General features: G+C 36.6%; 3 protein-coding genes across 3 annotated transcripts; 1 reads left to right on the plus strand and 2 right to left on the minus strand.

Moving 5' to 3' along the window:
• Positions 1-510: 510 nt before the first annotated feature.
• Positions 511-2483, minus strand: LOC145162638 (DNA-directed RNA polymerases II, IV and V subunit 6A-like). The gene is made up of 6 exons (XM_079081718.1): positions 2233-2483; positions 1536-1569; positions 1270-1451; positions 1125-1176; positions 954-1021; positions 511-870 (listed from the first exon to the last, which is right to left on the minus strand). The coding sequence occupies exons 1-6, from the start codon at positions 2262-2264 to the stop codon at positions 801-803; spliced, it is 438 nt and encodes a 145-aa protein (XP_078937844.1). The 5' UTR covers positions 2265-2483; the 3' UTR covers positions 511-800.
• Positions 2484-2887: 404 nt separating this feature from the next.
• Positions 2888-4486, plus strand: LOC145164105 (uncharacterized). Its single transcript, XM_079082828.1, has one exon. It carries the CDS (start codon positions 2888-2890, stop codon positions 4484-4486), a length of 1599 nt encoding a protein of 532 aa, XP_078938954.1.
• Positions 4487-9113: 4627 nt separating this feature from the next.
• LOC145166620 (NAD(P)-binding Rossmann-fold superfamily protein) lies at positions 9114-11976 on the minus strand. The gene is made up of 11 exons (XM_079085636.1): positions 11652-11976; positions 11444-11484; positions 11222-11336; positions 10985-11132; positions 10681-10893; positions 10393-10527; positions 10174-10308; positions 9862-10077; positions 9651-9775; positions 9493-9550; positions 9114-9358 (listed from the first exon to the last, which is right to left on the minus strand). The coding sequence occupies exons 1-11, from the start codon at positions 11747-11749 to the stop codon at positions 9239-9241; spliced, it is 1404 nt and encodes a 467-aa protein (XP_078941762.1). The 5' UTR covers positions 11750-11976; the 3' UTR covers positions 9114-9238.
• Positions 11977-12379: the final 403 nt, after the last annotated feature.

A 12379-nucleotide genomic window follows, 5' to 3' on the forward strand; every position in this document is an offset into this window, starting at 1 on the left:
GTCAAATTTCACCATTTTTTTAAAGTTAAACATAGGAAAAACAAACACTTTTGTCTTTTAGAATTTTATCTTTCTTTCATCCATAAAACTTGTCTTATTTTTAATATTTAATATATTAATAATTAATAATAAAAAATTATATATAATATATGCGGTGCGATGCATTTTTTTACGGTTTTTGAAAACTAATAACCGCACCGCACCGCAAATTTGTGGTTTTTGAAAAACAAAATACTTACCATCAGTTTTTATTACGGTTTCGGTTAATCGGTTGCGATTTATGCGGTTTTTTCGGTTAATTTTAATTGCGGTGTGGTTTTTGCTCACCCCAAGATACAAGGGCTACAACATCACTCGAACTTGATTATGCTTTAGACAAACATTTACTCCGTTGAATTTTACATTGTATTAAAGCTTTTAACTTTTGCTCATAAAAAACCTCTGAGATTTTATATTAAACAATTGCAGCACATCTTTTGAACATTTTTTTGGATACTTGATACACAAGAATTGGATAGTACAAAATATTGTGATTTGTCCTCATATTTTTGAATGGGACAATTTTTCAATTTTGTCCTGTTCACATTAGTTTTAGTTACAGTCCAATGCAAACCAAACACAGTACAAGACAGACAAAACAGTCTGTTACATCACCAAGATTCATAGATTACTACCATTAATCCAAGTCCATATGACAAACAACAAAAGTTTACTTCTCCAACATCTTCACAACCACAAAAACATATATAGACAAATACTTGCTAGATTTCTGACTAAATTGACAACAGCATAAAGGAATTTTAGTCACCACCAACTTGTCTCTTCCAAGAGTCTTCCACAATCAACTCATCCACTCCCCACTCTTCATAACTACAACAAAATTATCACAATCAAACTCATTAATCCTTCTGTTTCAAATGAGAAAACACACACACACACACACAAAGCATTACCTTCCATCTGGCAGGTGTCGACGAATGGTGAAAGGTATCTTTTTCTCACGAAGCTCCTTCATTGCAATCTAACACACATACAAAAACATAAGTATCAATTAATCACACAAAACAAGATTTCTACACAAAAGAAAAAAGAAAATTCATCAACAGTTGTTGAGAAATGCACACCTCAAGGGGGTCAGTCTCACCCTCCAATTCAACCATTACAGGAGCATTCATGCTGTTCAAACAAAATCAATGCTTTACATAATAACTCTGCAAATCAACAAACTATAAAAAGGAAGAAAAGAAGAAGGTGAAAAGAATGGGAAACCTGATTTGAAGAGCACGTGTTCCCAAGATTCTTGCTCTTTCATACTTAGTCATATATTTTGATGTTTTGCGAGGTCGATCAACTTGTTCTTGATCTTCTTTTTCTTCATTGTCAGCTAAAAGAGGATCTGGTAATTCATCATCTTTATTCTCTCCTTCAGCATCTTCTTCTTCTGCTCCTTCCTGCAATTTATCCATCAAAATTTTCAACTTATTTCATGGGTATCAATGTAGGACACTAAGTAAGACTATAACAGTTTTTCTTACTTCAGGCTCAGGTTCCAATGGCTCATCATCATATCTACAAAAAAAACAAGAACTTCATGTGTCAAATGGGATATTAATCGATAGATACTTCATTGAACAACAATTCATAAATTGGTTCTCCCTTTTGTTATGATCGTTTAATAACTGGACATCATCTGCTGATAATATGTGCTATACTGCTATTGCCCAATTTTATATCATTATTACATCTTAAACTACTTCAATACAAGGAAACACCAATGGGATTTCAGTTTTTTTAGTACAATGAAGAGTGATTTGAGTTCCAAACTCATCTCAGATTTGGCATGGTGTTTGTGTTAAAGCTCTATACACAGATTCGATGCCTCAACACCATTATCACATGCATCTTGTAGGAAATTTGCAGTGTTTAAAAAATTCAATCAATTGGAGCAAAATTAATTATTAACTACTAGGTGAATCCAAACCCTATCCACCATGAATTGAGAATGTAATGAGTTACACACCGATAACAAATTAATCAACAAAAAATAATATAATAACAGCAAATTCACTATAATCGTAAGCAAAAGTGAAGTTATTTCGAAGATCTTAAAGTAAAGACATGAATTACACAAAAGAAACTACATGCAGCCATAAAAACACACCCAACGCAAAAACATAAACACGAAGAAACTTATATGGAATTTGAAAAGGAGAGAAGGCTTCATAAACGTACGCTCCGTCCATCTCATAATCTTCATCCGCCATTTTCAGAAGCTCAAACTCAACGTGAAGAACAAGCGAACGATGATTGCCCTTTTCACACCTGGTAGCTCACTCTTCCTCTTTTCTTTCTTTCTGGTTTGTGCTAAAACCCTCGTCTGATTGCCGCTTATACTTGTGGAAGCTTCTAGGTGGTTGTTAGTATAAACATTGCAGACCCTTTATTGCTCCATATGTTAACAAAAGTTCCCTAAATTATTCCTAATTACTGTTGGAATTTCAATTCCTTAATTCCCTCCTTGTCTTCCACTCACCATATTTCTAGGAAAAGCAAAAGGAATACCATCAAGATGTTGGGTATCTTTTTCTATTTTATATTATAAAGCTTACTCTAGCATATATATATAGCATATATCGAGTTATGAAATATGCAGTACAACACAAACACAGTGTAAACAAGTTTGGTTTTGAGTTATATTTCCAAATCAATCAAAGAGATATTTTGATATATTTGTCTGTGTTTATACAATTGCTATACTAGAATTGTTTATACAATTGCTATACTATACAATTGTCATACTAGAATTGGTATCAGAGCTTTCGAAATCAGTCAAGGGGAGCTGTGAAAGCTTTGAATTACCTGGTGATCAAGAAGGACACCAGTAAAGATGTCAGACAAAGAAGGAGATGGTGGTGATGCTGGTCCGGCTCCGGTGAAACTCAAAGAGATAGGATCAACCACAGTGGCTTGCCCGATGTTGAATTCCACAAATTACACCGTATGGTCCCTACGTATGAAAGTTGTACTTCGAATTCATAAAGCCTGGACCATAATCGATCCAGGAGAAGAGAAGAATGATGAAAAGAATTACCTTGCCATGGGATTGCTGTATCAAGCAATCCCTGAGAGCTTGATAATGCAGATAGGGGACGTCGATGAAGCGAAGGTCCTCTGGGAGTCGATTAGGGCTCGACATGTTGGAGCCGACAGAGTAAAAGAGGCTCGACTTCAAACTCTCACCGCCGATCTAGACCGACTGAAGATGCAGGAGACAGAGACGATAGACGCTTTCGCTGGAAAGCTCGCTGGAATCGCCTCGAATTCAGCGTCACTGGGAGAACCCATCGGAGAAACGAAACTCGTGAAGAAACTCTTGACGGTGGTACCTCATCGGTTCATTCAAATCGTTGCCTCCCTCGAGCAAGTGCTTGACTTGAAGACAGTATCCTTCGATGACGTCGTAGGGCGTCTGAAAGCGTATGAAGAAAGAATCAAAGCAGATGAAGGCGGAGACGGGCAACAAAGGGTGTTGATGGCTAGAACGAGTGGTGGTGGTGGATGGAGAAATGATGGCGGTGGAGGTTCTGGATCGTCGGGGAAGACGAATTGGGGAAAACGGGGGAAGGGTTCTAATGGCACCGAGTCGGGAGGCTTTAATCGAAATGGGTCAAGCGGGTCGGGTGGTGGATCCGGGTCAGTAGGATCCAGTGGGTCAGGCCCAAAAGGAAATAGACCCAATTCGGCCCAAAACAATAATAAGCCCAATAACCGGCCCAATTCTAATTCGGACTCAAACCGAAACCCGAAAAAATATCTGTCGAAGATTATATGCTACAGATGTGATAAGTCGGGCCATTACGCATCCAAATGTCCGGACAGAACCCAAAAATTCCAAGAAAGTAATTTTACTGAACACGACGATGCCGGTGAAACAGTATTTTTACACGAGACCGTGTTTTTAAACGAAGAGAAAGTGATACTGTCTCGATACAACTCACAAGAAAACGATGTGTGGTATTTGGACAACGGGGCGAGTAATCACATGACGGGAAATCATTTATTTTTCTCCGAACTCGACGAAGGAATAACCGGAAAGGTCAAATTCGGTGATAATTCGTGTGTCGAAATAAAAGGGAAAGGCTCAATTGTTTTCCAAGGAAAATCGGGACAACAACGATTGATAACGGAGATTTATTTCATTCCGGATTTGAAAAATAATATTTTCAGTCTCGGACAAGCAACCGAAGCCGGGTGCGATATTCGGATGAAAGACAACTATTTGACAATGCATGATGCCGACAACTGCTTGTTAATGAAGGTACAAAGAACTCCAAACCGCCTTTATAAAATACAGTTGCCCATTGGAGTACCTATTTGCCTTCATACAAGACTGAGTGAAGACACGTGGCGCTGGCATGCAAGACTTGGACACATCAATTTCGAGTCAATGAAAAAGATGTCCAAGAAAGGTCTAGTCAAAGGGTAACCCAATTTGACAGTGAAAATCAATTGTGTGAATCTTGTTTGGTGGGCAAGCAAACAAGAAAGTCATTTCCATTAATGACGACGTACAAAGCAACACGGCCATTGGAGCTAGTTCACGGTGATTTATGCGGTCCGATAACACCGTCAACGAAGGGTCAAAATCGGTACATTTTCACACTAATTGACGATTTTTCACGGTATATGTGGATTTTTCTCTTAAAAGAGAAAAATGAGGCGTTTTTACACTTCAAAAAATTTAAAGCTTTGGCGGAGAATGAGCTCGGAAAGTCTTTAAAGGTGTTTCGAAGTGATCGAGGAGGTGAGTTTACTTCGCTCGAGTTTAATTCCTTTTGTGATATGAATGGAATCAAACGCCATCTTACTGCCCCATATTCACCACAACAAAACGGTATTGTGGAACGAAGAAACAGAACACTTATGGACATGACACGAAGTATCATGAAGGCGATGCATGTTCCAAACTATCTATGGGGAGAAGCGGTAAAACATTCCACAAACCTGATCAACCGTGTTTACACAAGAGTACTTGGTGATACAACTCCGTACGAGAAGTTGTATAAAAGAAAACCTAATTTGGAGAACGTACGCATCTTTGGGTGTTTAGCGTATGCAAAAGTTGAACCGGTAAACGTGAAAAAATTGGATGCAAGATCAAGACCATTGGTTCATCTTGGTTCTGAACCGGGTACAAAAGCCTATCGGTTATTTAACCCGGTTACACAAAAAATAATCGTAAGTCGAGACGTTATTTTTAATGAAACCAAAGGATGTAATTGGGTTAACGAAGCTACACCTGACAATGAAGAACCAGGATCATTCATAGTACCATGGGATTTACCGGAAGATGAGGCAAACAACAACCAAGGAAACGATGTAAACAACGAACCAAACGAATCGGATCACGAGATTGAAGACGGAATGGAGGTACAAGAAAATGAGCAACCAAGTCCGATCAACAACAACGTGAACAATGTTCAAAACCAAAGCCCCACAAGACAAAAGGTGCTTCCAATTCGATTACGAGATTATGTACTTTATGTTGATGAAATTGAAGAACTTCTCCTAGCAACCAATGACGAGTCGGTATCGGTTGAAGAGGCGAAGAAAGAACCAGAGTGGGTCAAAGCCATGAATACAAAAATCAATTCGATCAACAAGAACAATACTTGGTCTCTCGTAAACAAACCTATGGGGGTGAAGCCCATTGGACTCAAATAGATGTTCAAGCTGAAGAAAAATGCAGATGGCACCATAAACAAACACAAGGCGAGGTTGGTTGCTAAAGGGTACGTACAACAACCTGGTATTGACTTTCAAGAAGTATTTGCTCCGGTAGCTCGCATCGAAACCATACGGTTTCTCATTGCCTTAGCCGCTACCAATGGATGGGAGCTTCACCACTTGGATGTCAAGACGGCTTTCTTACATGGAGAGTTGAGAGAAACCGTCTATGTGTATCAACCGGAAGGCTACATAAGGAAAGGCGACGAGCACAAGGTGTACCGTCTTTCAAAAGCACTATATGGTCTTAGACAAGCACCGAGAGCATGGAATACAAAACTTGATGGGATTTTGAAAGGAATGAAATTTCACAAGTGCATGAAAGAACCATCGGTGTACCGGAAGAACGAAGGATCCAACTTGCTAATTTTAGCAATCTATGTTGATGATTTGTTTGTCACAGGTACAAATTTGAGCATGATCAAAAGGTTCAAATTTGAAATGTCCAAGAACTTCGAGATGTCTGATCTTGGAAGATTAACTTACTACCTGGGCATTGAAGTCAAACAGGATGAATCGGGGATTACAATAAACCAAGAAGCGTATGCACAACGCATTCTGAAGGAAGCCGGTTTACATGATTGCAATCCTACCCACATTCCCATGGATCCAGGAACCAAAATGTCGAAGGCCGAAGATGAACCCGAAATCGACCCGACACAATACCGAAAGTTGGTAGGATGCCTTAGATATCTCTTGCAGACAAGACCCGATATGGCATATGCGGTTGGAGTTGTTAGTCGATACATGCAAGATCCAAGAGAATCACATGGTGTTGCAATCAAACACATCCTAAGGTATTTACGAGGAACAACGGGATACGGAATCAAGTACGAGAGGATGGGACAAAATCGAATAATTGGTTACAGTGATAGTAGTCATAATGTTGATCCAGATGACGGAAGAAGCACAACTGGACATATTTTCTACTATGGGTTGTCTCCAATAACATGGTGTTCTCAAAAGCAAGATACTGTTGCTTTATCATCTTGCGAGGCGGAGTTCATGGCTGCAACTGCGGCTGCATGTCAAGCAATATGGCTTCAAGATTTGCTAGGCGAAATCATGAACAAAGCACAAGAGAAGGTGGTCCTAAGAGTTGATAACAAGTCAGCTATCGAACTCACGAAGAATCCTGTTTTTCACGGAAGAAGCAAACACATTCACACGAGGTTTCACTTCATTCGTAAGTGTGTTGAAAAGGAACAAGTGGAGGTGAAGTACATTCCAGGTGAAGAACAAAAGGCAGACATTCTCACAAAACCATTGGCTCGAACCAAGTTCAAGACAATGCGAGACTTGATCGGGATTGAAGACATCTTTAGAAGGACTTAAAGATTGGCGGTGATCGGGAATCTCTAGAAGGACTTAGAGATTCGGGGGTGATTGTTGGAATCTCAATTCCTTAATTCCCTCCTTGTCTTCCACTCACCATATTTCCAGGAAAAGCAAAAGGAATACCATCAAGATGTTGGGTATCTTTTTCTATTTTATATTATAAAGCTTACTCTAGCATATATATATATATATATATATATATATATATATATATATATATATATAGCATATATCGAGTTATGAAATATGCAGTACAACACAAACACAGTGTAAACAAGTTTGGTTTTGAGTTATATTTCCAAATCAATCAAAGAGATATTTTGATATATTTGTCTGTGTTTATACAATTGCTATACTAGAATTGTTTATACAATTGCTATACTATACAATTGTCATACTAGAATTACATACTTCGTCCATGTTTCACCTATAGACAAGGTTCTAAAAAGCTCGCCACGGTTCCGCCATGGTGCGCCATGGCTCCAAGGCTTGTGCATGCCGCCGAGCTTTACCAAAACGCCGTCTTAACTTATATATGTGTATAAAATAGAATAATAGCTGAAAATACATATAAAAATATTAATTATATACAAATTTGCCGCCGTAAGTGACGTCTTACAAACGACGTGGTTCGCCAAGGCTCGGAAAAACTTGAGGCTTGACATTACCGCCAAGTCACGCCTTACGTTATTTAGAACCTTGCCTATAGAGTGTTTTCCTGATCTTATTTGTTCAAATCTTTAAAATAGAGATGCCATATAACACCATAAAGTCAATTTCTAGCTTTAGATAAGAATTAGATGGGTGTTATTAACGTTCCGAATTCTTCTGAATTTAGTTTTTATACCAAAATATCAACAAGATTTCATCGGTGGGTAAAAAGATGTAATATTATGCAAGTATATCTTTTTAATCCGGTGAAACACGAATACATAATTTGTGTTAGTTGCATAAATTTTAAAATAAAAATAAAAATATTAATGCATAATTTGGTAAAAAGTTAAATATTGTTGTAAATTGGCAAAAAAAAAAAAGAAAAAAAAACATAGTTGAATAAACAAACACTTAGTTGGTGTCACACCACAAGGTAATTGTTTCCCTGTTACAATGTTGTATATTTTGATTTTATAATCAAACAAAAAGAACTACATAGTTACATAAATTGAAAAAAAGAATTGAAAAACATTATTGTATAAATATGTCTCTAACTATTTAGATAGTGTACAATCTTACACAAAATAACAACATAATTTGAATTCCATCCATTTAAAATGATTTGTTGTATTTTAAATGTTCTATACTACTACAAATCGATGGTCAACCAGTTGTAATAATTCCATTCTAAAAAATGGTCAATAAATCAGTCCTAAACAACTACAAATACATATACATTCTTTTGTAAAACGTGTATAAGTTGGGCACAAAATCCCTGGTTAATAGCTTTCACCTACTATCCAAATTAATATTTGAGAAAAATATTTGCATACTACGAGCAATAGTAAGGACAAAATACACAAAAATCACTATATTTTAGCTGTTCTACGTGATTTAATAATTATATTTTAGTTTCATCAATGACATAAAAATCACTTTAAAATGACAATTTTTGTACATACCACGTTAACTTGCTATGACATGTTACAGGTTAAACTGATAGAAAATTTTGTCAAATAATATTGGAATATATAGTGTCAAGATTTCACTTTAGCAAAACTGAATACATAAAAAATTAAAAATGACAAATATATAGTGGCTTTTTTATGTAAACTTCCCTATAAAAAAAATAATTGAAAGGAGAATTTTTTTTAATAATTAAAACTTAACAGTGGAAATTCCCTTTCCCTAGTTTGCTTATTAAGCTGTTCTTTGTGCATTAAGTCAATATAAACACATATATAGATTACCAGTTACCATATTACTTTATGTCCCTGTTTGTTGATTATGTTAAAATATATAGAACCTTAAATCCATCCCTAATGTAAACTACATTCAAAAATTCATTATCATATTCCTTCCAACACCATTGGTCAACAAACTATAAGCAGAAACCAACTTCTATAAACCATACAACAATGGCATCTACCAAAATTACAAAAATAAATGTCATTTATTGCTACATAATTTGTTCATAATAGTCTAATTCAGCTCGTTTCAATCTGGATGTTACCCTTGTGAAAAATTCTGGCTCATTCTCCTTTATATCTTCAAGTGTTGTTGATTCATGTTCATCCGCCTAATTTTTTAGTACACAAAAACATAAATTAGCTCAATTCCCACTTTTAAACAATAGTAATTACATATTAGTTTTCTTTTAAAAATATTCACAAATAATTACTATATTAAGTTAAAATAGCGTTAAACAAAAACCTCTGTAAATTTTAGAAGGATTAGATTTGATGCAGATGCTGGCTTTGACTTGTCCCATCTGCCACAATGAAAAATGAACTCACACATCTTAACTCAATATGAGCAAACAGGTAAGTTAATAAGTAAGTGTAAAATGTCCAAAATACCCTTCAGCATACCTCACAAGCATCAATTCCTTGACAGAACGCCACATTCCACGCCCAACTTCTTTTCTAGTTTCATCTCTTGCACTTCTTCCATGCCATAATTCTTTAACAACATACATCACTTCTTCAACATCCACCTTCAATACATTGTAACAAAATGTTTTTTGATGCGGAGGACTGGTTTTGTAAAAAAGTATTAGTATAAGGGGTAAAAACGTAATACCTGAACTTGAATAGATGTGCCATAAATCAACTCCTCATGCTCAATAAGGCGCTGATGTAGCACTCTGTAATGATCCATGTCAAAGTTCACAATGGGCTCCATCTGGACTTGAAATTCTGCTAGTTTTGTCACAACATATGATGCCATTATTTGTCCAAAAATTGCAGGAATTGTTCCCAAAACAGGAATTATTCGAACCCTGAATCCAGGAACCACCTAATCTCATGTAAATGTTTCCAGATTTAAATGTCAAATTCATACAAAAAGAAACTTAGTATTTACTATTTTTATTAAATAACTAAATATCCTCACTTGATAATCTGAAGGATGCTCTTCATCTCCATTAGGTCCTTTAAAAGGAAGCAACTTTGCTTTTGGTTTTTCCAAAGAGAAAACTACAGGAATCCCACCTTCAATCCCATGATCTCTCCTTAAACGTTGTCTAACCTACAAAACAGATATAATACCAAATTAAGTTTTTTATTCACAAGCAATTTTATTATATAGAATTGTACAAAATAGAAACATTACTGATCTAGAAAGTGGATCATTGGTGGATTCTCTTAAATCAGCCACACGGATTCTTGTGGGGTCCGCTCTTGCTCCGGCTCCTGTAGCAGACAAAACTTTTAAACCTCTACGTACACATGCAGCAAGAAGTGCCACCTGTCATACATGTTGAGAAAAAATCTTTAATGGATTCAACTACAGAAGCAGGGATCTCAATTGATATATGTGTATGTTATGATGCATATGTATATCATATATATTCATATATGTGTAAGTTTGTGACTTTTGTAACAAAAAGACTTGATGTACCTTTGTATCAATGTTATCAATACAATCCAAAACAAAATCAGGGTCACCAGAGAGAATTTCTTCTTCTGAGGAAGCATCATATAAGAGGACCTTTGCGTCTATGTGGCATTCTGGATAAATGGATGAGAAGTGTTTCGTAAGGCATAAAGCTTTTGGGGTGCCAACATCTTTTCTTGTAGCAACCGCATGTCGATTCAAAGATGAAAGTGAAACCTTGTAATATGATAAAGTAAAGCCAAGTGATGATTGGTGAATGAATATATAAAGTTATGAACATATGAATATGATAAAGGATATAAGATACCTGGTCAAAGTCAACAAGGAGGAGTCTTCCAACTCCTGATCTTAAGAGCATTGATGCAGCATGACTCCCTACACCTCCAAGGCCAATGACTACAACATAAGATGTTGTCACTTTTTGTTGGGCATCAAAACCAAAGAACTGGATATTCCTAATGAAAATAATTAGGGTTTAGGGTTTATTGATACACGTATTGATGGGATTGAAGAAAGATGTTGAAGATAGCATGGGTAAAAGTACCTGGTGAGCTGTTCAGAAACTATTTCGTCTTTCAAAAGGCCTACAGGGTCCATCTTATACGTTTCCTCTTTTAGAGAAGCATTGCCTTCAGCTGGAGCAGATAAAACTGATTTACCTATGAAACAATTGTAGGAATGTCAACAGCAAGTGGAAAGAGCACAAGGGCAATTGGTTGTTAGCTGATAGAGACATAATCAAATACGCAGAAGAAGATGAAATTACCATTTGAATTGGCATCATTACTGCGTTTAACCGTAGCTTCTCTGCAAAAAAAATATAATAATAGCAATCAAACCAAAGTTTCTCGGCTGTTTTGGTGTGAAATTTTAGTACTTTACTACGCTTATCTTTTGCTGATTATAAGAGGGAAAGGGGTGACCATTGAAGATATTATTGCTCAGGTGGTGTCGAAGTAACATGGTCGAAATACCTGGTGGGAAGAAGCTTGAGAACGGCTACGGTGGCAGTAATGGAGCCCAAAAGAGCACCGGCACCGATCAAAGCCAGACACTTGGTTTTCTCCTGCATCTCTCCTCAGCTGTTGTTCTCTTTCGCAGTGGTTTGAATGGTGCGGTGGAAGTGGGAAGGTGTTTTTGAACTGATCACCGATTTGGGTCCAACATTTGTGCATCTGAGGGGAAGCCCAAACTGCTCTTGTCGACTATTGAGTATGGGTGTAGCCGTGTAGGTGTAACCGTGTTAGCCAGCAGAAGAGCTACTTGGGATTAGGGTTCGATACCGCTCGATAGAAAGAAATTTCGAGGTAAATTACATGTTTGGTCATCTTAACACTTCAAGCCACAAGGTTGGTTTCTTGCAAACTTGGTCCCTGTATCCAAACGTGTGCTATGTTGCTGCCGTTTTAACCCTTTCAGGTGTTTGAAATTGTTTTTCAAAATGATTTTTGGACTTGTGACTTTTTTAAAAAACTAAAAGTCTATAAAAAGGTGTTTGACAATTTCAAAAGTTATTTTAGATTGACTTTTTGCCTAAAAGAAAAAAATGTCATTTTAAAAGCCATAAATTTATGACTTTTTGTGACTTTTGTTTTTTTGGTTTTTGTCTCCCTCAAACGTTATCCAAATACATTTTAAAACTTCTTTTGGAAAAAACTATAAATCAAAATGACTTTTCATGTGCCTTGCACTTGTATGATTC

This window comes from Lactuca virosa, chromosome 3 (assembly GCF_052849685.1).
Source record: "Lactuca virosa cultivar CGN04683 chromosome 3, Lactuca_virosa_CGN04683_v6, whole genome shotgun sequence".
Classification (NCBI taxonomy): Eukaryota; Viridiplantae; Streptophyta; class Magnoliopsida; order Asterales; family Asteraceae; genus Lactuca; species Lactuca virosa.

Bases quoted from the DNA above. Each gene is read 5' to 3' on its own strand.
- LOC145162638 (XM_079081718.1), bottom strand. From the start codon at position 2,264: ATGGCGGATGAAGATTATGAGATGGACGGAGC. The intron at 1,452-1,535 runs GTAAGAAAAACT...GATAAATTGCAG, and splicing joins CATTGGAACCTGAGCCTGAA to GAAGGAGCAGAAGAAGAAGA. The intron at 1,177-1,269 runs GTTTCCCATTCT...TTGTTTGAACAG, and splicing joins ACACGTGCTCTTCAAATCAG to CATGAATGCTCCTGTAATGG.
- LOC145164105 (XM_079082828.1), top strand. From the start codon at position 2,888: ATGTCAGACAAAGAAGGAGATGGTGGTGATGCTGGTCCGGCTCCGGTG.
- LOC145166620 (XM_079085636.1), bottom strand. From the start codon at position 11,749: ATGCAGGAGAAAACCAAGTGTCTGGCTTTGATCGGTGCCGGTGCTCTT. The intron at 11,485-11,651 runs GTATTTCGACCA...TTTTTTTTGCAG, and splicing joins CTCAAGCTTCTTCCCACCAG to AGAAGCTACGGTTAAACGCA. The intron at 10,309-10,392 runs GTAATGTTTCTA...TCTGTTTTGTAG, and splicing joins ATGATCCACTTTCTAGATCA to GTTAGACAACGTTTAAGGAG.